The sequence below is a fragment of the Nilaparvata lugens genome, chromosome 5 (assembly GCF_014356525.2).
Source record: "Nilaparvata lugens isolate BPH chromosome 5, ASM1435652v1, whole genome shotgun sequence".
NCBI lineage: Eukaryota > Metazoa > Arthropoda > Insecta > Hemiptera > Delphacidae > Nilaparvata > Nilaparvata lugens.
Genome location: NC_052508.1, coordinates 32,518,283 through 32,542,787, shown reverse-complemented (window position 1 = coordinate 32,542,787; position 24,505 = coordinate 32,518,283). Strand labels below are relative to the sequence as shown.

General features: G+C 31.7%; 1 protein-coding gene across 2 annotated transcripts in view; it reads left to right on the top strand.

Moving 5' to 3' along the window:
- Positions 1–6,628, top strand: part of LOC111057152 (WD repeat-containing protein 26) — a 59,658-nt gene extending 53,030 nt beyond the window's left edge. The window contains exon 11 of one of the 2 annotated variants that reach the window (XM_039428192.1): positions 6,544–6,628. In XM_039428192.1, the coding sequence (XP_039284126.1) occupies positions 6,544–6,548 (5 nt within the window). In that variant the 3' untranslated portion in view covers positions 6,549–6,628. Of the gene's footprint in view, positions 1–2,728; positions 4,409–6,543 lie in introns of those variants that run through there. The other variant, XM_039428191.1, reaches the window with a different exon arrangement.
- Positions 6,629–24,505: the final 17,877 nt, after the last annotated feature.

Sequence of the window (24,505 nt, the reverse complement as noted above, 5' to 3'; positions counted from 1 at the left end):
GGACGTCAGTATTTCTCTGATTGGTTCTCTTTGCTTTGACATTTAATGCAATAAATGCACGGTTTCACATTAAATGGACTTCTCTGCATAGAAAAGTATTTACCATATGTTATCTATTGTCATGATAATTTCATCATCTTCCAATATATAAAAAAGGAAATTGATTATGTTTTTATTAAATGTAGCATAAGAAATGAATATAGCTTAGGTAATTCAATAGTTCAGTGGTAATCTTTCGGAGATTAAAACCCATCAACTCACCAAAAATTTAATTTTCAATATAGAAGTAAGAGTAGTGCTAATTTTTGCAGTGTCATTTCGATCTATGTTGTTTGAATGTACTAATAAATTAATCATGAATATAGTATCGCAAATTCAGATTGACTTGAGGAAAAACGGAGGGTTTCACTTATAATTATGTAATCACCAATATTATATAGTCAGTAAGCTTTCAGGTTACGGTACAGTACCTTTATTGATACTCGTAATTATCCAACATTTACTTTTCCAAGATCCAAAACAATGTTGTGAAGTAAAAAAGGTTTGGTAGAGATTTTACAAAAGATTATTCTAGAAAAGTTTTACCAAGTAAACGTGAGTGATTTTACCTATAATCTCATATAAGCCCCATTTAATTATACAATTCAAACAGATGGAATCTCAATGGCTGTGGCGGGGAAAAAGTTCTAATGTCTAATGGTCAAACTGTCTTTATACAGTAACTGTACTAGGATGTTATCTTGGTTTGTAGCGAGGTTTTACTGTAGCTATTATCTCCACATCCAAAATGCTATGACCTGGCCTATAATATTTGATTATACGTTTTTAAATTTATCTTTATTGCGTATTACAAATACAAAATTTCAGATGCAAAATTACAATACTAGGTTAATTAACAGATACAAAATTACAGATATTACAGATTTAAAAATCTGTATTTCTTGACAATATTCATTACATGGTTTGGTATACTAGTAGTATTGATACAATATTATTCTGGAAACATCAGGGAATATTTTTATTTGATCGTTGGAAAAATTGCTAATAAAACGAATGCACATTGGTTTGTGAAAATTTTTTATATCTTATAAAATCTATCTTGTTGATTATTAGCTCCTTTTCGTAAATTTAACTACTTGCCTTTTGCCAAATGCTTTCTAATGTGTTATTATCGAGGTCAATTATATAATTCATTGTTTATTCTACTTTAATACCAATAAGTTAACTATGTTATCAAATAATTGTCGATAGAACCTTACAAGAGTTCAATTTATGGTTATACTTTCATTCAAGTATACTATTTATATCCATGTTTACTTCTCAGTTACATGTAGGTACTATTTTATCTAACTTTATGAATGATTTTGTACACTTTATTTATACTGGTTGTATTTTCTCGAAAATGCTGCCTGCATGAGACTTGAAATTGAGTGTGAGCAATGGGAGGATGATGATGATGATGATGATGATGATGATGATGATGATGATGATGATGATGATGATGATGATGATGATGATGATGACGGACCTTTAGTGCATTTGGGCGCTTTCCTGTTCTTGTGCTTCCAGTTTGAGAGCTATCTATGAGGATAATTTGTAGGTGGTAACTTAATATCATGTTTGAAATTACAGTGTTTATAGAATAACGTAATTCAAATAGCTTCATTCACTATGGAAAAGGGTTAAACATCAACCAATTACATACTTAGCTATTCACTGAATACTACAGTTTATTAAAATGCATATGAAATTTGAATATATCAAGTATTAGGTGCGCAGACACGTCTATAGGTTCGTACAGACGTATGCGCTACGAACAGGTGTGCATTTCACTTTTCATCAGCTGAAGCTATGCTTATTATACCTGTATCTTACTGTTTCTGTACGAATATAGATATATTAAGAACATCACATATCAAAAGCGAAATATGCGTGTTCGTGTCGCATAAGTCTGTACGTACCTTATCAATTTGATGCGAATCAAGCCAAATCGTGTGTAATATATATCTAGTATTTTTCAAGCTACAGCACAAGATATTATGTTCCCGACGTGGTCAGCTGTAGGGCTGTAAACGTTTTCGGCCCTAGGGCTGAAAAGAAAATAACCTTGAATGACTGATCATTTCGTTTTCAACTAAAAATCTGTCGTTCTGTTCTTTTTTGGTGTTGCAAAAAAGAGCGTTCTGAACGCGGGCAAAAATGTTTGGCAAAAGGCTCTCCAACGCTTCACGTTCTCGATTTCGTATCGAACTAGAAAACCGCGATTTCGAGCCGGCAAACACACCTTTTCTGCCCTTGCGTATTATACTGTTTCAAATATCAAGAGATAAATAAATAAATAAATTGTTCAATTGCTCTTTCACAATATACTAAGTTGAATGTGCCTTATAGCATCGCAATATGAAAACTAGAGTTAATCTACTGTAGTTTCCGTTACGTTGCTAACACCAATTGCTTTCTGTATGTAAGCAATCTTAGGATGAATGCATGATTGCATGGTTGCTATTTTGAGAATCAAGCATTCAGCCATCCAACCAATGCCGACAGTGAATCTCACTTTAGATGTCGAATGATGGAACATTTGTGATGCATTTTCATAAATTCTATTTTTTTGTAATTCGTTGATTTTAAGCCGTTTTTACATGGTAAAAACCATGTAAGGGAGGTCTGTTTCGCTCATTCATTTAGAGAAATAGTGTATTGTGGAATTGTTGGTGATTGTGCACAGGCTGTACACCGGAAGACTCGTCGACGTCTTCGAACGGAAGTGTGTGGCACGACATGCTGTCATAGTAGATGCTTCTCTCTCCCTCTCACTCTCACCGGGCTGCAGCCACTTCACAAGCTGTCTCTTCTTCTTCTTCTTCCAATTCCTTCAATTTCTTCTTCTGTCTCAGATCTTCTTCAGCTCGCCCTTCAAATTTCACAGCAGCTACTGGCATCACTTTTTGAAGCCTGCTACCGATATTTTACTACTTTCTGTTATAAAGTAAATGATGAATTGTTTGAAAGAATTATTCAATTACTTAACGATAATGAAGTTTTGTTTCAATTATTATGACTTTTGGTATGAAACTCAGTGGTATTCCCAGTAGATACATTGTAAGAGGAAAAAATAAAATCCTATGAAAACAGATAAATTGATAAATTTTATTTTCTGTTTTAAATGAAATCATTCTAAATATTACAGTCAAGGGTTATTCATTGATATATTCAATATTGTGTTGAATAAAATAGAAAAAATGGGGGAATAATTATTTGGTTATCTGACTATTAAATTGATATATTCTTATCTAATATTCTTATTAATTTTATTTTTTCATATTACTGTTATGACTTAAAAATTCATATAAATCGAAATCTTAGTTAACAAAGATAACTTGAATGGCAAATAAATTCAGTCAATGTACTATTAATGTCATTTTAGGTCCTTTGATGTGACTACATACTACATCTTGTGGGGTATACGGAATCGCCAAATAAATATATATTACAATGTATTTAATGCTAATAAGCTTCTTCATTTGGCTTCATTCCTGGTCAAGACTAATAAATTGATTAAAAATCAAATTAACTAAATTTCAGTTGATAAAGATAAATTAAATGTATCTAGTGTGTGTTATTATCAATTTCAATTACAAATAATCTTTAATTGAAAATCTCATATATCAACTCATTTATTTTTTGATTTACAACAAACAACACTTGCAATACATTGATGATTCAAGTTAAATTTGAGATCAGTACATAGAAATGCACAGTGACTTATCTATCAATTATGAATGTATTATTATTATTATATAACGAGAAAGTATTGAGAATTGATAATTAAGTTGTCATTTGAGAATAGAAAATTTGTGAAGCTATGTCATTCTTGTAAATTTCTCATTTATTGTTTCTTTCCTGCATCTTGTATTTCCAGTTGAGGGTTTGTTCCAATCTTTTCAAGCGTGAAAAATCTCAATTTCATAAATGAATTAAAATCGCATTCAAAATATTTTCTAGCATGCCCCTGTTTTCAAAGTCTCAAGATTGAATTAAGCTAATTTAGCTTGAAAATTGAATCTGTTTTGCAAGGCTATTCTGGATGCTAACTTATCTATTAAGTAAATTACTGATTACGTCTGCCATATTTCTTATGATTTGATTACAAATCAAGCTACAGTATAGTCGAATTAATAAACAGATAAATCTGAAAATCATCCCATTTTATCTCATCTACTCACATTGTAATTGGTTACTCCTAGTATTTACAATTTCTGAATTCGAGTTGAATCTAAAATAATTTGTCAAAAAGTTTTAGTCGTGGTCTTTACCGCTCAATGTAAATTTGCTTCAAAATCCATGTTGTAGTTTTATTTTTGCATCTGCAAAATAGTTAAAAATGCTACATGATAAATAATAACCCTATTGCCTCATTAATGCTAAAAATAAGAACATAATTTTTTTGTTTATGGCTATAATTAATCTTTCTACGTCTTTATGGAACGATTTCATCGCATCCAAGTTAAACTGTTTGTAAGTTGAACTAATTTCGTTTTTATTTTTAGGTTCTTATAGAAAAACCAAAAAAAGAAAGCATTCATTTCAAGAAGATGAACTTAACTGAAGCCTTCATATTTGCTGATTCATTGTTCTTCTAATGCTTCAATTCCATTAAAAAAACGAAAACCTTATGAATTGATAAAATATTTTCTAGGAAATGCAAATACTGTAGACTGTGATCAGTCAAGATTTCGTTCCTAATTTTTCAAATTATATATATATATATATATATATATATATATATATATATATATATATATATATATATATATTAATTGAAATATAACTTTCTAATTATAACTCTCTTTAATTAAAAAGTCAATTTGGTTTGTTTATACAATCCAAATAGCCTAATAGAACATGATATTGATTAATAAATAATCTTCTATGTTGAAATCATAAATTGTTTTATGCATTGATAAACAAAATCGACTGTCATAAATCCTGAAGTATACTATATGTAGAATTATATATTTTTTGTCTGACATTTTTCTACTATGCTACTTCAACGGCTTCAGGTACAAGATAATATTATTTCCATCTGTATAATATTATTCTGTAGTTAAATTATCATATAGATTCATTGGACCAACAAAGCAATAAAATTAAATGTTTTTCAAATTATTCATTAATTTCTGTTCATTCCTCCTGAACCGCCGAATTGTGGTGAATGAGATATTAATATTATAGTAAAAATGATAATGTTATTAGAACCATTACACATAGAAATATTTCAATCTTAATGGTCAATAAAATTTAAGTAACGTGTTTTTATTGAAAAATGTATTATAAAATCACTATTTTTATAATTATATGAACGCCAATCTAATTTCAATATCTATGTTCCATTTTTGATTCTCCAGTTATCGGAAAATTATATTCATTTGGTTTCGTCTCTTCTGATTTTTCTTTCTAAGAAATATAACAGTTTTTATTGTTGAAAATAGTTTTTGTTTGTTTACAATATGCGTGTGTCTACAAGAATGATAACAGTTTGTGTTGACATTTTTAATGTAGGCTATTAACTGATTCAATCCAATTTGGCAAGTCTAATATTTTAGAAATTGATCAAAATATAATTTTACTCTTTCTTTGTGCCAAATTATTTACTTGGTGAGAAGATATGTGTTTGAAATGCGGAGCTGCAAAATTTTTGTAAAATAATATATTTTGTAGATAGAATTGATGTAATAACAAAAGGAAGAACACCATCACCGCCTTTTTTCTTATGAAAGAACTGAAGACCGCCTTATTTTAATCAACAATTAGCCAACCGTAATATTATTTGTTATCTCATTGTTAATACTTTTCGATTCAGATACATATTTTGTATTTTGCTGGTTGATATATTCAAGAAGCTGTAATTTAAAATAATCTATGGTTGCTATTTTAACCTCCATAGTTCTTATCGTAGTTTACTAATCATTGTTGTTTCACCGATAGAAGCCTTAAATTTTCATAATTCCATTTTCACTAATCATACTTTTTACTTACACTACACCGGTTTTTGTGGCTGGGTAAATTATTATACAAAGTTTTATAATTAAACGTTCGTTTAACTGGTCGATTTATTTTTTGTTCACGATATGTACGAAATTAGTGTAAGAACATAGAACTTTCCTACTCAATCCTCTTAGTTCTCCGTCCCACTGCAGAATTTTCTGCTGTCCCCTTTCATTACTCTGTATTGTACATTATGTTACTTTATAATTTATATATATATATATATATATATATATTATCGTCTTCACTTGCCTCCATTGTTGAAAGTGTCCTCTCAATGCAGGCCTTAGAATAAGCATTCAATGCAGGCCTTATTTACATTCAAAGCGTATAAAATTGCCTTATAGCTTTCTACAAAAATTTGGCGTTTTACTACTTGAATAATTTCAATTCATGAATTCTCGTAAAGAAAATATACCACACAACTTTAGCATTGCAAATATGCTCTTTAACACACGACTCGCTTAAATAGATTAAATTATTTTTATGTTTTAGGTTAAAGTATGCAGAGGAAATCAGAACTCACGGTTTATGGAACCATTCATGGAATTTTGTTTCCTTTGGAACTCTGCTTATTTATGAACTGTAAATAACAGTTCTTATTGCTAAAGAACAAAACTACAATTTGGTAGGCTTTCGAGTGAACTGAAATTTTAAGCATTATTCCGAAAACAAAATAAACGCCAAATCAATTAAGCTCTACTCAACGACTAGATTGTAAAATCATTGCCTTATAGTTTGTAATTATTAAGTCAGGTATTATCCGTGAACTGTTAATGTACAAAACTTTATATAGAAAATCCATGCCAATGTTCCTTTGTCAAGAGTGATACATTTTTGCGTCAATAGTTTCTTTCATCATTTTTGTGGCAATCATGATAAAATACTAGAAACAAACATCTTTACTAAGTAAGCTTTAAAATCTTCTTTAAATTAGATTTTGGGCTCAAATATTTCAATGAGAACATATTATTATGTTAATTTATTGTTATCAAATACCCTACAGTTAAAGTTAATTTTTATTAGCTCAGACCAATGAACTCGTTAATTAATCAAGTGATTATAACTCATTTTTGTTTTCTCAACGTGTTGATGCTAAGCTGCTTTGTAGTACTTTGGTTTTATCTATAGGTTGTTATGACTTTTCTGGTTTTTAATTGGATTAACAAAAATATGAAATTTAGTTTGAATTTCAAATGATCCACATTAATCGATTACGAATAAATTGCACAAGTCCAAAACTTTGAGACTGGAGACTGCAGATACTGGCTATTTTGATAGCAAAACAATGCATTATTGAGCTAAAGACTTTTTCCTGGTCTGCCATCGTATTAGGAAATGAAAACATATCATTCGTGAATTATTACGGTTGGCTGCCTCGAGGGTTGAGTCCGGTCTTGAGTTAGTGTTCATAAAATCAATCATAATTATTTCAAATTATAATAAGAGATGCCTTATTTAATAAGATTAGATTTTTAATTCAATATAATATCTCATTGTTTTAGTAATATTATAAATTTAGTAAAATATATAGTTGCATTCATAAAAATGTTATTTTATTATATTTATTTCTTAAATATTATGTAATTATCATTGAAAAAAGTTTTTACATAATATTATTTTGTAACATTTTGTTTTTTATTAAAAACTATTGTGTGTATGTGGGGATGAATTTTTGTATTCCTTACCAAAAGATTATGTTTAACTTTACAATAACTGTTGTTTTCTTTCATGATTTTTTCTACAGTTTGACTGTTAATTAGTTCATTTGAAAATTTAAGTTCTGATTTGAACTTTTTTCAATTATTACTTTTTTCTATTCGAAGATAATGTAAATCCATGGTGTCCGATTGCTTTTTATTGAACGATGATAGAAAAAATCTATTCTGCAATATTGCAGACCAAATAGTTTCATCAGATTTTCAGATGATATTTCAGTGACTCAGGTTTACTATTTCCTGAATTTTAATCAAACGTCCTGCGAATTTCTTGTTCGACTAACTTTAATAAGTAATAGTTTAAATGCTACATTATTTTTTGAAGAATGTAGAAAGAAATCTGCATTGAATTATTCCTCAAGTCTTCCTTTTTAGTAATAATAAACCAAAAAATTAAGATTTACAATGAACATATATACAGAGTACTTCAATCCATTGGGAAGACAATTGCATTTCCTAAAAATGAAAAAATAAACTGATCATTAACGTCAAATGATATAGAATTGTACTACAAGAGACATCCCATTATATTTAGACCTAAACTATCTATAATACAAATTTTCTTTCAAGTAATTTGAATTTTTTTATTTAGAGCTTGTTCACATGACAGCGACTTACGCTCGGTTGTCGCGCGGCTCGATTTGCCAGTCTCGTACACATGACAGCGATTCATGAGCGATTTGCCCTCGGTTAAGTTTGAGATTACAACCGCCGCGATTCGCCGGCGACCACTAAAACCGACCGATCGCGCGACAACCGAGCGTAAATCGCTGTCATGTGAACAGGCTCTTATTCTAAGAGAGAGAGGCTTTTAGTATGAATGTGCCCGAGCATGGTCTTTCAATTAATATTACTGTATTTTTAAGTTCCTTCTTACATAGCTGCCTTATAAATGTGAATTTTTAGAGGTTTTCAACATTTTTTAGAAAGCAATACTTATTTATAGATTGTTGTAAAGTACAAATCTGATAAGATAGGCTCCATATTTCAAAATTCAATTTTTTCTTAGAGATAAAACAATCACTGTCTATTATTGTAATATACTCTCTGAAACAGTTCTTTTTCTATTTTAGCTGTAAGAAAACTGTTTAGTAGCCTGGTTCCCCTGAAATTTATTCACCAAATTCAAATTTTGAAGATCCGAAGTATCTCTTATTTGCAATAAACTTGTATTAATTTTTTTTCTGAATCAAAAGAACAAATATAATATTGTTCTAACATTTAAAACAATTTAATATTTTTCATTTCTGATGATCATCATCCATCAGTACATAATAATAATTATGTATGAATCTGTTTTTCACCTCTGCTGCCAAGTCAATGAACAGGTGGCAGCCAACAGGAAGGCATAGTCCTGCCTAGACTTTAATCATTCAACTATAAATACATTATCAGTTTCGATAGTAAATACGGTACTCATTAATTACATAGTAAATACTTTGAATTCATTGATATGATGAATTTTGACTGGTTTCTACTGTTCCAAATTAGTGTGCCTATAATAAAAATTACAAAATAATTAGCTATAAGTTGGACAATTGCTATAAGGTAGCATTGCTATAAGCAATAATAGGTTCTAATATCTGAAAAGTGTTTTGATGTTTCTTTTGTTCGAAAAGTCATTCAATATCGATAAATATTACTCATAATTTATTTGGATCTCTCCGCTAATGTAACAGATGCAAGTAACTTCAATAATAATTAGTACGATAAGTTTGCATCAATTATTGTTGTGTATCTAACTAAAGTACTACTACAAAGTTAAATTATTATGTGTAAAGATGCTTGCGTGTTGGTTTAATATTGTAGTTGGTAATAAGTGTAACAAATGATATTAACAATTAATTTTGTACTGTATTTTATAATCAATCGGATAAGATGGCATTCTATGATTTTAAAAATAATAATTAGTTCAAGCAGTGTGACATAATAATAATAAATTTGATGAACAGTTTTAAAAATGTTTCATGTGTTTTAATTGTGAACATTACAGATTGCATGCTATTGGAAGTTGAGCTGGCCTTGAACATCCTCAAAGGATTTTGATGATTTTTTTCTTTGAAATGTTACTATAGTGAGCTCCACGTTAAGAAGGATAGAACAACAGCGTTGCCGATTCTCTGCCTTGCCACTGCCTTCTATAGAGGATAGTTGATACTATAGTAACTATATAACTAATAGTTTTCAGAGTGTTTCAGAAGTAGTGTCGAACATTTTAGGATATTGTTCCTGGATGATAGGAGACTACAAATGACGTATTTGAAGTGTCCAAAACTCAGCGTTTATCCTATGCCATTTTGTTTTTTTCATTTAGAAATTTTTATTTCAAGAACGAAATGTTGTATTGATCTGAAATTTTTCAAGAATATTTATAATATAAAGACTCAACTTTAAAAATAAAATAAAAAAATTTCAAAATGGCGGCTATTTTTAATTTTTGATTGCAAATTTCACGAAGACCGTTCACTTTACAGAAAATTTAAAAGGGACAAAAAGTTAGCAAATTTTATCAAGATTTCAAGGGTATATTTATTGTAGCTGATACCAGTATATCTGATGTAATATAAACTGTTTTTTTTTTTTTGTAATCAATTATATTTTATTCGTCAAGAAAATATATTTTTCAATGATAAATTACTACAATTTCATAATTGAGATAAAATATTTTGTTAGTTATATTCATAATGATAAAAAACTATCTGTAAACGTTGCGAAGCTAGAAAAGGATAGCGCTATCTGCTTGGTCCAATTATAGAAAAGGATAGCAACACCAATGCTAATTGAATTGTGCGATTATAACGTGGTCGTCACTATTAATAGTGCGATATGATACAATGCGCAACGCAACGCGAACCTACGCTGTTCTGTTCAAATTTAATTTGTGGGCCTTGTGTTGCACCCATTGTGCTGGTGGATGATTTCTCATCCTGTAACCTACTCATTTTTCAATTTACTGGAATACAGCCACAAGATGAATTTAAAGATTTGGGACTGCGAGTATTTTGTGTTTTAAAAACTTGCAAGAGAAAGAAGAAGGCTTTTTAAACATGAGCCTTTGGACACTTATTGATGGTCTATTTGTGGGTTTGGAACCGGCTTTATAGTAGTATCTATAATCTAAATAAAACAAGTTGCAGCAAACGAAATAGCGGTAATGTGTGAAATAGTGACTTTCTTAAATTTCTGATTCAACTACAGAATGCAAGTCTACGTGATTCAATTATTGATTTAAACGTGATTTAATATATGGCAACGCTGAATAGGCAGTATTGCAAAACTTGTTTTCTTTCAAGAAACTTCTGGCAGCTCGATTATTTATGTTTAATATATTGTACATTTCTATACCATGCAGCCGCTCTGCTCACTTTGTAACCACATAAACACAAAACTATAACTTGAATAAAACTGGTTGAGACTTGAATAAAATATCAAACAAATATATATTATTTATACATATATTTGGCAAAAATGTATAAATTGCGACCTTTTCATGCAAGCCTTATAAGACTATATATTAAATTTGACCGTCATGACAGTCGATGCAGGGTTGTCTATGTCTTGATTCAGTTATGTCTTGCATGAAAGGTTGGCAACAATTTCCGCATAGTGTTCCATAAAATTACGATGTAACGGTATGTCTCTTAGGGCCGGTCTCCGAGCTCGGCATCTATAAGTTCTGGACTTACAGAGTCCACGACTAAAATAAGCTCTCGGGTCTAAATCAACTTTCTGAGTCACGGGTTTATATTCTAAACTCCGGGGTCTATAATTATGTTCTCGACTTATTTGAGTCCAGGACTTTAACGCAGTAAACATGAGGGAAATCCTTAATATTTAGCTGTTGTATTGTTGGCACTAGGCCTATAGTAAAACAGCTGATTGCAGCGGGAATGCGGGATAATTCAAATGCTTTCCAAACTGTTTTATAACAATTATTACAGTACCTATTTTGTGAAAATTCGTTTCGATTTCTTTGTATTGTGTGGATCTATAGATTCAAAGCAAAACCTAAACTTTTGAAACATGAATAAAAAATAAACATTTTATTTTACGTTACGCTATTATTTATCATTGATCCTTGCCATTGATTTTGGAATAAAAATTTTAGTATGCTAACAATTGAGTTGGAAAACGTATTTTTTTAAAGAAAAACTGGAATAATAATTTATTATTGTTATAATATTATTATTAATATGTTGAATATGCCATTGATTAATAATATTCACATTGGGAGATTTGATGATGGCAATTCCAAGGCAATCCTTGTATTATTTCCCTTGAACATTTATTTCTAGGTTATGCCACAGTCGTAAAATAAGGTTAGTATTTTACGCATGATATTATGAAGAACTTTATTCCAAAATAAACTTGCAAACTATAAATTATGAATTAAGATGGACTAATTCAAATAATTTAGGTATTCCATGACATTTATTTGGCAATTATTGATCTATTCCAAAACAATAACTGAATTGTGTTTGCTCGGTTAAGTCTAGAAATTAAATTTAAACCCAACCCCAGTCGAGGGTTCAAAATCACACTGTTTTAAGTTCTGTACTTAGCGATCTTTAACAAATCCTTGACTCGGAAAGAGGCGAGAATCTAATTCAAGTCCTGGACTTGTAAGCCCTTCACTCAGAAAGCGAAATTATAAACTCCAGGGTCTAACGTGATCTCTAAGCTCCAGGGTCTATTTGAGTCCTCGACTACATTAACGCTCTGACTCGGAAAGCAAATTTTCTGACTCCAGAGTTTAATATAAAGCGGATTAAAGTCTAGAGCTTAGCTAAATCCCGAGCTCGGAAACCGGCCCTTATACCAGAGCAGCAGAAGCAGAAGATGAACACAAATCATATTAATAATTGTGTTGTGGTATGTCTACTGTCTATTGTGTATGCTCTGAAGGCCTCCTCATGTTTAATCACTGTTCTAAAATCGAAGACTTCTGATATGTAAATGAGGTTGAACAGAGAATATTTTTTATAATATTCTTGTAGTCACAAGCCTAAGAATATTCTCACAACAAAATAAATTATTACTTTTTCTATTTCGATTTTCGTTGCAGTCCTGTAGCAAATTTTAGGATATTTTAACCTCTTCTACATTTTTACTTTCCTTGCCCTATTACCATAGGTAAGGAAAGTATTGCTTTCCAAAAATATTTAAGTTATTCTAATTTCATGTTTTCTATACGTTTCATTACTTTCCTTGCCCTATTACCATAGGTAAGGAAAGTATTGCTTTCCAAAAAAAAATTAAGGTACCCCAATTTCAGGTTTTCTATACGTTTCAAGGTCCCCAGAGTCCAAAAACATGATTTTTGGGTGTTGGTCTGTGTGTGTGTGTAGGCTATGTCTGTGAACACGATAACTCCATTTCTAATTAACCGATTGACTTGAAATTTTAAACTTGAAGTCCTTATACCATGAGGATCCGACAATAAGAAATTCAATAAAATTCAATTCAAAATGGCGGATAATGGCTAAAAAACATGTTTTTCACGGTTTTCTCAAAAACGGCTCTAACGATTTTCTTCAAATTTATACCCTAGATAGCTATTTATAAGCCCTATCAACTGACATTAATCTCATTTCTGGGAAAATTGCAGGAGTTCCGTAATATTTTTGAGAAAAATGGCGGATAATTACTAAAAAACCATGTTTTTCACGGTTTTCTCGAAAACGGCTCTAACGATTTTCTTCAAATTTATACCATAGATAGCTATTTATAAGCCTGACCAACTGACATGAATCTCATTTCTGGGAAAATTGCAGGAGTTCCGTAATATTTTTGAGAAAAATGGCGGATAATTACTAAAAAACCATGTTTTTCACGGTTTTCTCGAAAACGGCTCCAAGGATTTTCTTCAAATTTATACCCTAGATAGCTATTTATAAGCCCTATCAACTGTGTAACAATTCAAACACCCCGCTCTCATAGGATATTAATTATTAGAATAGCGGAGTCATCACTGAGGCCACCAAATTGGACTTTTGAACTGGTGAGTTGAGAGAGTGATGACCGTGTAGAGGCGAATCTAGGGGGAGAACGTTCCGAGACACGCTAGAGGAAGGTTGTGCGTGAGATAGGAGATGAAGTTTTTAGAGAGAGAGAGAGAGTATAGATGTTTGTTATGGGATTTTTTCAATAGAGTGAGATTGTTTTAGTGAATTTGCGTATTTATTTGAATTATCCTATAAAAGTAGCAGGGACCAGGACCCTAAAAACCTGGTGGTGGCAGCGCTACTGGAGAGCACTGTCATGCTCGCCACGCACGCCACAAGTGGTGACTTGGCGGTGGGATCCGAACTCTGAAAATTTGTTTAAAGTATTTCAACTGTGAAAGATCAGTAACGAAACTTGTCTCCGAAAGATAATATAATTGGTATCGTGATAGTTTCGATGTTCATTGTTAAGTTTTACTAAATTTTAATTCGTTTTTGAATATGTGGACGTGATTTTGTTGAACTCTTGATTATGTGTATTATGTGTTCCTTTAGTTTGTGAAGATAAAGAGAACTTTATTAACTACTAAATAATGAACAGTATAGATTCATTTCTACATGAATTTGGACAAAAGGCAAAATTTCTTAAACTCATAATTCGATAAATCAAATCCGTTCAGAAATATTTTCTAAATAACGTTGACGTCTCAAAAATGATGCAGCAAAAAAAATTATTAAATTCAATTTTAAATACTGTTGAACAGTGAGTTCGAAAATTATTCGGATGAAATATGAAACCGAGCGTGATTGTTGAACTCTGGAAAGCGAAAGTGTCTTGAGTCAGCAGAACGCGGGCAGCGAACCAGCGAAACGTTGAGGTGGGGATTGGTAGAGGTGTGACGTGGGCTTCCTCCAACTTTTGGGTGTTGGCGAATACGTCACCAGGTTCATCGCTCTTCAGGCTACACGACTCCATAGGAATTGTCGCTGTCATTCTACCAGCTGTTCGGCGGAGGACAACACTGTAATAACATGGATCTACTACTGGGGCAACGTTTGCGGCATTCTACAATGAAGATGAAGACATCAACAATTAAATTTGGTGAGCAATTTATACAGCTCTTTCTATATTGAAAATATTATTGTTATTATTTATATATTTATCAAATTATTGTGTTGGAGATAGACTTCATGATAGGAAATTGTTAGGTCTACATTCAGTTAATTTAGAGCTCATTTCAAATTATTAATGTTTATTTTATGCTGAATCAATCAAGTCAGATAACAATACTGTTTATTATAAAATCATATAAGATGAAAAGATTTCAGATCAAAGATGAAATTATTTAGGTCACACAGAGCTGATAGATTAAATTTATTGTTTATGAGAGTTATCTATTTATGAAAATGAAAGGTTGATTATACAAATTTTAAATGTCTGAGAGAGTTAATTTTGAAGGGCAGGAAGTAGAAGTTCAAGCTGCTTTTGAAGCGCTATCAGCTAGATTAAATCAACTTAGTATCACACTAAACGTAACTGTTAACATAGACCTAAATAGAACAGATACAAATTTAGTAGATGTAGAACTTGTTACACCCCCTGAGCAAAATGTCAAACCAAATTTCGATTTAGTTAGCAGTATTCCAACATTCGATGGAGAGCAGTCAGATCAAATTCATTCTTTTCTTGACACTGTTGATGGAATCTCTCAATTGTGTGGCTGGTCAGAATTTCAAAAGACACAAATTATCAGATTAAAACTTACTGGAAGTGCATTATTGTTTTTCAAGTCAGATGATAGGTGTAGGAAAGCAAAATCTGCAGCTGAAATTAGTGCAGCTTTGGTTGAGCGTTTCAGTGATAGCCTACCAAGTCGCTATTACTATGAGCAATTGGCATCAATCCAACAAAATAAAGGAGAGTCAATTGAAAAATATGCAGACCGAGTCATGAACATTAGTAGGAAGACGATTAGAGTAACAGCAAGTGATGAAGCTAATAAAATACTAAGGGAAGAAGCTGATAGGAGAGCCATGGAGTCATTATTAAGAGGATTACATGGTGAAATAGGGAAACAAACTCGTATCAAATTCCCAACATCCTTTAAAGAAGCAGTAGCAACAGCCATAGCGATTTTCAACTTAGATAGAAAACCCTTCCAAAATGAACAGGAGCCATCTAGAAAAGTATTTAGCACAATAACTCAAAAAAATTGTTATAACTGTGGGAAGATTGGACACATCGCTAGACATTGTAGGAAGAGAGTTGTACATACTGACACTCAACAAGTGGACATTAGAGTTTGTAACTTTTGTAAGAAAAAGGGTCATCTAGAAATTGAATGTAGAATGAAACAATATTCCGCAGATAAAATTTGTAACAATTGCAACAAGCGAGGACATCTTGCACACAATTGTTGGGGAAGTGGGGAAAAGATGAATGACAACCGAAAAGATCAAGAGAAGTTGTTAAACGACAACGGGGAGCTCAAGACCGCCGTTGGGAACCCCAAACATTAGTAAATTCAGATCACTTTTGTAATAGGTCTGGACAGGCGAGACGAAGTAAACCCAAAATTGTAACTACATTATGCCAAAATAGTGCCGAAGAACTAGTTGTGGATGGTAGTATTGGAGGAGTGGAAGGAAAGATTGTAGTTGATACGGGAGCACAAGTATCCCTTATCACAAGACAAATCGTAACTGGCACAATCACTCCAAGCAACATCCTAATTAGAGGCATCGCTGGAGCCCTTATGCGAGTGCATGGGACAGTGAGGCAAGTTATAAAACTGAATGGGATGGAGGTAAAATGCGACTTAATAGTAGTTGACTTACCAGACACCTATATTTCAATACTGGGATATGATGTTCTCAAAATTAAAGTCAGTCATAGACCTTGATCGTAGTATATTATTTATGGAAGGAAGGCAAGTTGCGCGACTTTATGAAAGAAACAGGTCCAATGAAGATTACAAAAAGAGTGGCTATATGAAGGTTGAAGAAGAAAATACTCAATCAAAAACTATAAGTATGAAAAGTGAAGGAAGTACTCAAACAGATTTTACAAATTCAAAGATAGAAGACAATTTTATCCAATCAAAACCGATAACTTCAAAATTACCCTTACAATCGACAGTTCATGTTAATGCGTATTGTAGAACCAATCTCACAATACCTGCTAGGTCGGAGAGAATAGTACAAATAAAATTGAGAAAAAACAATAAAGAATTGAAAAATGAATTAGAAAACAAAGTAATAATAACAGAGCCTGTAACAGTCAAAGTTCATGGAATTTTAATAGCCCGAAGTCTATCTATAGTAATGAATGGTATGTGTTGGACTAAAGTAACAAATGTAACCAATGAAGATTTAACATTATATACACATAAATTTACACATTAATTTGTAATGTCGAAGAGTCTCAATCAAGCAATGATGAACACGATGCTAACTATAAAGAAGTTAAGCTAACTAAAAACAGAACAGAGGAGTTTGCAGCTAAATTAGAAGGAAAGTTGAGTCATTTGGATAATGAAGAGAGAATTAAGATGAGAAATATACTTTGCAAATATATTGACATTTTTAGTCTTGAAGGAATTGAGAATTTAGGCTGTACATCAACAGTAGAACACAAAATTAATACTGGTGATCACCCCCCTATTAATAAAAGACCGTATAGGGTACCACATTCACAGAGATGTGTTTTAAAGAAACTTATTCAAGAACAGCTAGACAAAGGAATCATTGTGACCAGTTCATCACCTTGGTCAGCACCAGTTGTTATTGTTCCGAAAAAACTAGATCCTGATGGTGTTATTACATACAGAATGTGTATTGATTTTAGAGAAATTAACAAAATTACAGTTCCAGAAGTAAGGCCTTTACCTGATATCCACGAGACATTAGATTCATTTGGAGGTAACAAATATTTCACAGCACTTGATATGAATTCTGGATTCTTCCAAATCAAAATGCACCCTGAGAGTCAAGAAAAAACTGCTTTTAGTACTCCTGATGGACATTATGAATATACAAGAATGCCAATGGGACTTATCAATTCACAAGCAGTGTTTCAAAGACTTGTAGACTCTACCTTGTTAGGATTGAAAGGAAAAGCATGCTTACCGTACATGGATGATATTTTAATATTTAGCCCTACAATAGATCAGCACACTGAAGATATTTCCGAAGTATTGGATAGATAAAGAGAAGTCAATTTGAGTGTTCAATTGAAAAAATGTCAAATTGCTAAGCCAGAAATAAGTTTTCTTGGTCACATAGTCAACAGGGATGGAATCAAGCCATGTCCTAAGAAAATTGAAGCAATCAAAGAGTTTCCTCGACCTAAAAATGAAAAAGAGATCCGTGGTTTTGTAGGTTTATGCAGTTATTACAGAAGACATGTTCCAAAATTCGCCGAAATCGCCAAACCGCTTACAAAATTAACTAAAAAGAATCAACATTTCGACTGGAATGAAGAATGTGAAACCGCTTTTCAAAAGTTGAAAGAAAAACTAATCACAGAACCGCTCCTTATTTATCCAGATTTTTCAAAGGCATTTATTCTTAGCACAGATGCCAGCAGGGGTGCCCAGCCCCCCCAAGGGCAATGGCGCATGCCCCCCCCCAATCCAAGTGTAATGCCCCCCCCCCACAAATTACCCCAATTTCCAACCCTTTAGTTTTCAACATTAGTCAGTGTATGACAATAAAATTCACATCTTACATTCTAATCTTTGTCACGTTATTTTTTATAGTTAAATAACGATTAGCCTCCTGCTTGGCATCAGTCGGTAGAGCATGAAATATTTTAATAATTATAAAAATCAGGTCGTGGTTTTTTATAGGATACAGTCTCATAAAAATCGTTATAGGCTCGGATATGAGCTTCCACAATAATTCTGATAATTCACTAAAAAAATATATATATATAATACTTATCCTATTGTATTGAGGAATAAAAATAAATCGCACACCATAAACAATTTGATACTTATATTAACAAATATTGCAAAAAAATAAATCAGAGCAAAAAATATATAGGGCGATAAAAAATATATAATATAAGATAGAACAATAATCGAGATCAATAAAATATCACAGGCCAATACTATTCTTTAAATTTTATAGCACAAAACGTTACCATGTGCTTTTATTTTTATGATCATATGCATTTATTTGCATGTAGCTGCGATATCAGCTTGCTAATAACTGTCGACTTGGACAATTCTATTTTGAATAGATTTTTAGGTCAGCATGATAAACTGACAAACTAGTATTCCAAATATATATATTAAATTCTATAGTATCTAATAGATTTCTTTGTAATAAATATATATTTTATCTCAGGGTGCGAGATTCGGCACCTGAAGGAATAAATAGAGCAATTCATCTAGTGAATCAGAGCTACAACAAACTATCGCAAATTATATTGCAGAAATTAATGATCATATGAATATGTATTAACAGCCTAGATTTTATACTTCTTTGATTGATAGATCTTCTGATATGTGGATTGATTCGTTACTTTCTAATAAAATACCTTTAATACTACATTTACTTGCACAAGTATTTTTTACCAAATTCTTAATTTATAAGAAAACCCTTTTGACGAGCTAGCTTTGATTCTTATTTAATTTCGAAGCACTGAGGGCGCCCTATCACTATTTCAATATTTTCCACTCACGTGTCGGAATTTTCTTATGAGCTGCTGATGTTGATCCAACTCCTGGTGGTCCTGGATTATTGTAGCCGGAGTAGTCTCTTCCAAGGGGTTACAAAATTATTTTAAAAAAATGACTTTTGCTTTATAAGAGCATCACAAAGTCTTATGAGAAATTTAGTAATTCAATTTAACTTTAAATTATTACAAGATATAGCAAGGTATTACGCTCTATAATTTTTAGTGACCTCTCATGTTGGCAGTTGGCAGGCGAGTGTGGTTCTTGTTTCTCAATTTTACAATTCTCATTTCCGATTTCCAAATTTGCATAAAATTTGAATATTCTAGTCCTCCGCCATTCAAAGCTCAAATAGACCGTATTAAAATATTAAATTATTACTTATGTTATATATTTAATAATTTCTTTGCCTTCGGGCCATATCCAAAACATAGACTATACAACAATTTTTTATAAATTCTATTTATTTGTAGAAATATATACAAATATTTTTGAATCGGCTCACTATTGCCGCCTATCAATTGCCACTATTTGATTGGTGCTTGCAAATTATTACAGTATTCATGCGCCCAGTAACCTCCTACTTCCTTAATACATTTAATTATTTTTGTTGGGGTTTTTAAATATGCTCTTTACATGCTAAGTAATTTTTCATAGGTTATTAGTTGTTTCATACATCACAATAATTAGCCACGTGAGACCTTTAGTTCCTCAAATTGCATACTGTTTTGCCACAATAAATTTCTGCCAAGGTGTTTGGTCAGATTCTACGTTGTATGGCTCGGTCGATCGTTAGGTCGCCGATCACTAAATGTTTATGCCTAACCTCAATTTTCAATATTTTATATAATATTATATATTAGCAAAATTTATTTCCATTCCTCTTAGGCTGTTGTACAGTTTAGCCAGGACGTCTGATATTATCTAATCTTTATGTTATCTCTTTGGCGATATTAGCCAATTACTTCGCTTGGACCTATAAATATTTCAGCTAGGGATTTTTATTTATCAATCCAAATTAAAATATGTTACATCTTCCAAAGGACATTATTTAACTTTGGTCTTGTGAGGAATTCTTTTTGTTTTCATAATATTGCAAAAATATATACCATCGTTCCTTATCTCTTTTAAAATAGAAATGAAGTATCTTTTTGATATTATTTTTGAGACTAGCAGTGCATCCGTTCTTGTTCGGGAGGACTAGAAAGTACTACATTACATCAGGAAAAACTACATGACAAATATTTTAATAGGATATTAAAAGATAAGTAAGGGAGGCTTCGATTTTTAAATGTTAAGGTTACTTATAAAAAGTTGAATAATAATATCATTGATAATTCTTTATTGCAAAAGAATATTGCATAGCAATTTTGGTACCTAAACATTCATACAAATTTGGAACGATTTTATTCATACAATATATCATGTCGGCAAGTTTAGGTATTCTAAATCCTATACTATTAAACGAGCAATTTCTGTTTAGATGTTTAAATTTTTAGATGTTTCTCTTTCACCGGATCTCGAAAACGGCTCTAACGATTCTCACGAAATTCAGAACATAGTAGATTTATAATATAAAAATTCGATTGCACTAGGTCTCATCCCTGGGAAAACTCGCTGAAGGACATTGCATGTGTGTGAGACAAAATTATGACTCAGCTGTTGAATTTTTGTACCTAATTCAATCAGGTACTTAGTGGCAGTTGTACAAAAGCCGGTTAAATTTTTATCCTGATTAATTCTAGTAGAACCAATCAGATAAGCTATCTGTTTGAGATGGTCTTCTGTGATTTGGTTCACGTGAAATCAATCAGGTTTAAAATTTAACATGCTTTTGTGAGAGAATTTTTTGCATTCCTCTAGGAAATAATCTCAATCCACTGTGATTAGATAGAACCTTTCTGTATGAGCTATGAATATTTATTATAAATTCTTCTTCCGTAATAATTTTATATGCTTTTGTAGGTACTCCAGAGCAGAGCTCGGTGCCCCGATATTTATAATAAATTGGAACAGGTTGTCACTGATGTTGCGTTGTTGGTAGTATTTACTTTTTAACATTACAAGAGTAAATAACACAAGTCGAACAAAATGTATCTTCAAATGGTTTGTTTTTTGGAATAAAGATATCATCTGAACAAGTACATTTTGTAAATTCTATCTATTAATACCAAATATCGGGGCACCGAGCTTTGCTCGTTATTTATTCATTGATAAACAGAGCTCAATTCTTTAAAATGATTGGGGAAGGACTAACAGGCACAGCCCAAAACTGTTTCTTCCCCGAATTTTGATTTATGCATTATAAAATTTATAGTTGGAATATTTAATATTCCAAAAAGTAGATTATGTTTCATACACTTGAATTCAAGTGAAATTTTCAGTCCAAATATTTGAAAACATGAAACTTCTAATTTAGATTGTTTACATACCAAATTGAATGACAATATAACACTCACTAATCACTTAGAACTGTAAAATAATGATTAACTTTGAATATTATGATATATACCATCTCATGTCAACAAATCAGATTACTGTATTTTGATCGAGTCAATTAAAATTTCTAGATTTCTCGCGAGATACGGTAAGCTAATTGATTACACAGCTGATCTCCCACACAGGCACACGCATCTTCTGTTATCGACAGACGACGAAATCATCATCTGTTTTTCCAAGGATGAATTAATTATCCTTTTCATGTCCTTCAGGGAGTTTTCTCAGGGATGAGACCTAGTGCAATCGAATTTTGATATCATAAACCTACTATATTCCGAATTTCTTGAAAATCGTAAGAGCTGTTTCAGAGACCCGTTGAACATAAATAACCATTTAACAAGATAACCAGATAGCCAGATATAAAAATATAAACAGATATAAAAATATAAACAGATATACAGAAATTGCTCGCTTAATATAATAGGATAACAACTTATAGTCCAGTCAATGGTCGTTTTTCAGGAAACAGCCCCGAAAGAATGTTATTCGATGGTTCTATATGTATTTTGGGGCGCTGAATTCTAATCTGAAATCTGCTGACACGCCAGAGGGCGACTTCACCCCCAAAATTTTGGACTTTTTTTAAGTTTTCCATTTAATCTCGAGAACCTTGAATTTCTCGAGAAAAAGCATTCACTATATATTATTAAAGATAATAAAATTTCCAATGAATTAAGTGGTCGCGCAGGACTACTTTTTGGATTTTTTAGCTGAAGTGTTCCACAAGATACGCAACTTTGCATGTGCGTGAAATTTGTGATATTTCCCCCATTTTCACAGTCTCGCATATGCAACGTTGCGTATCTTGTGGAACACTTCAGATAAAAAATCCAAAAAGTAGTCGAGGTTGTGATGAATTTTCTCCTCATTTCACTCCCATGAATTATACTCCTGTTTTCAATACCGTTCAAAAGTTACAGCCAATTGAATAATGATCTCAATTTCCTCATTTTTCTTGCGATTTTACTGTTATTAAAGAGTCTCTAAAATGAGTACAATACATGATAGAAACTTGCGATTGGTCTTAAATGAGAGAAAATTTCATGCTCTATAAGCTGAATGGCCTTAAATTGATCTTGCATTACTGTTTATATCAAAAAACTGTCGAGACTGTGAAAATGAAAAAAAAAATATCGCAAATTTCTTGATTTTTAGAAACAAACGTATCTTACTTCACGATTATATTTTTACAAAAATCATTCACCTCACATAAAACAGGAGATTTTTTTCTTCAAATCAAGACCAAGTATCATTTTGAGTTACCGAGACACACAGTTTTAAATATAGAAATCGGTCATTTTTCTATGCATTGAAATATGGGCTGAAATACACTAAAGGAGAAATTTCCTATTTTTTAAACAAATTTTAGTGATATGATACATGATTTTCAACCGCCATGACGAGCTGATATGAACGAGCTGTAGTACGAGGAGATGTGATCATTCAGTCAAAAGTTATAAGTGATTAAAGTTTTGATCCTGGACGTATCCCTATGTGTGCCCCCCACTAGGAAATACTGAAATCTAACGAGAGATTCTTATATAATATAACCCTCGTAAGGTGATTTCAGCCGAAATGTTTCTTTTTTAAAACTCTTAGCTACGGAATAAAAATCGTAGAGTCCTGCGCGACCACTCAATTTATTGGAAATTTTATTATCTTTAATATTTTAGGGAATGCTTTTTCTCGAAAAGTTAAAGGTTCTCAAGATTAAATGGAAAACTTGAAAAAGTCCGAAATTTTGGTTTTTTTTGGGAGTTTTGGTGATGAAGCCGCCTTCTGGCGTGTCAGCGAATTTCAGATTAGAAGTCAGTGCCCCAAAATACATATAGAACCGTCGCGAAAAATTTTGTTGGGCTGTTTCCTGAAAAACGACAATTTTACTGTACTATTATACAAAACAGAAAAAAGTAATGAAGCATTACAATAATTACTTGATTACTGTGTGGTAAATAGGGTGTAAATTTGAAAGATTGAAATTGGCTTCATTTGATATTTTTCACAAATTTTTGACAAGAGAAGTTTTTTCATGTCAAATTCACTAGAGTTTGCGATGTTGTTTATAATTGCATTCCCATTCCAGAGACATTAATATCATCATGAAACACATTCGAAATTAAAGTAATTATTAGATTAAAATGTCTTTACAATTTAACTTGTCATTGTGCTTTTAAGAAAATTAGGTTGCAACAGCAAGGAAACTCAAACACAGGACCATTAAAAATTGAAATTAAGCAAAGGAAATCAGAATAATAGTGGATGATGAAGTTATAATTTATTTTTGTGAAAGATTTACCTTCAAACTCATAGGCTTAAAATTACTAAAATTCCTGCATACAAAATATTATCAATTGTATTTTTCATGCTTTATATTCCTTAGGAAAATATAACATTGTAAAGGTGGGAAAAAGAATTAAAATTAACTACATTAGGATATCTCTATTTAATACCTTGATTTTTTAGCCATGATTCAAAATGTTGACATAAAATATAAAAAAAATCTTGCCCCCCCCCCAAAAATGTTGATGGCGCAAATTGCGCCATGCCCCCCCCCCTTGTGGGCACTACTGGCATCATGCCAGTAATTTCGCAATTGGATCAATTTTAGCTC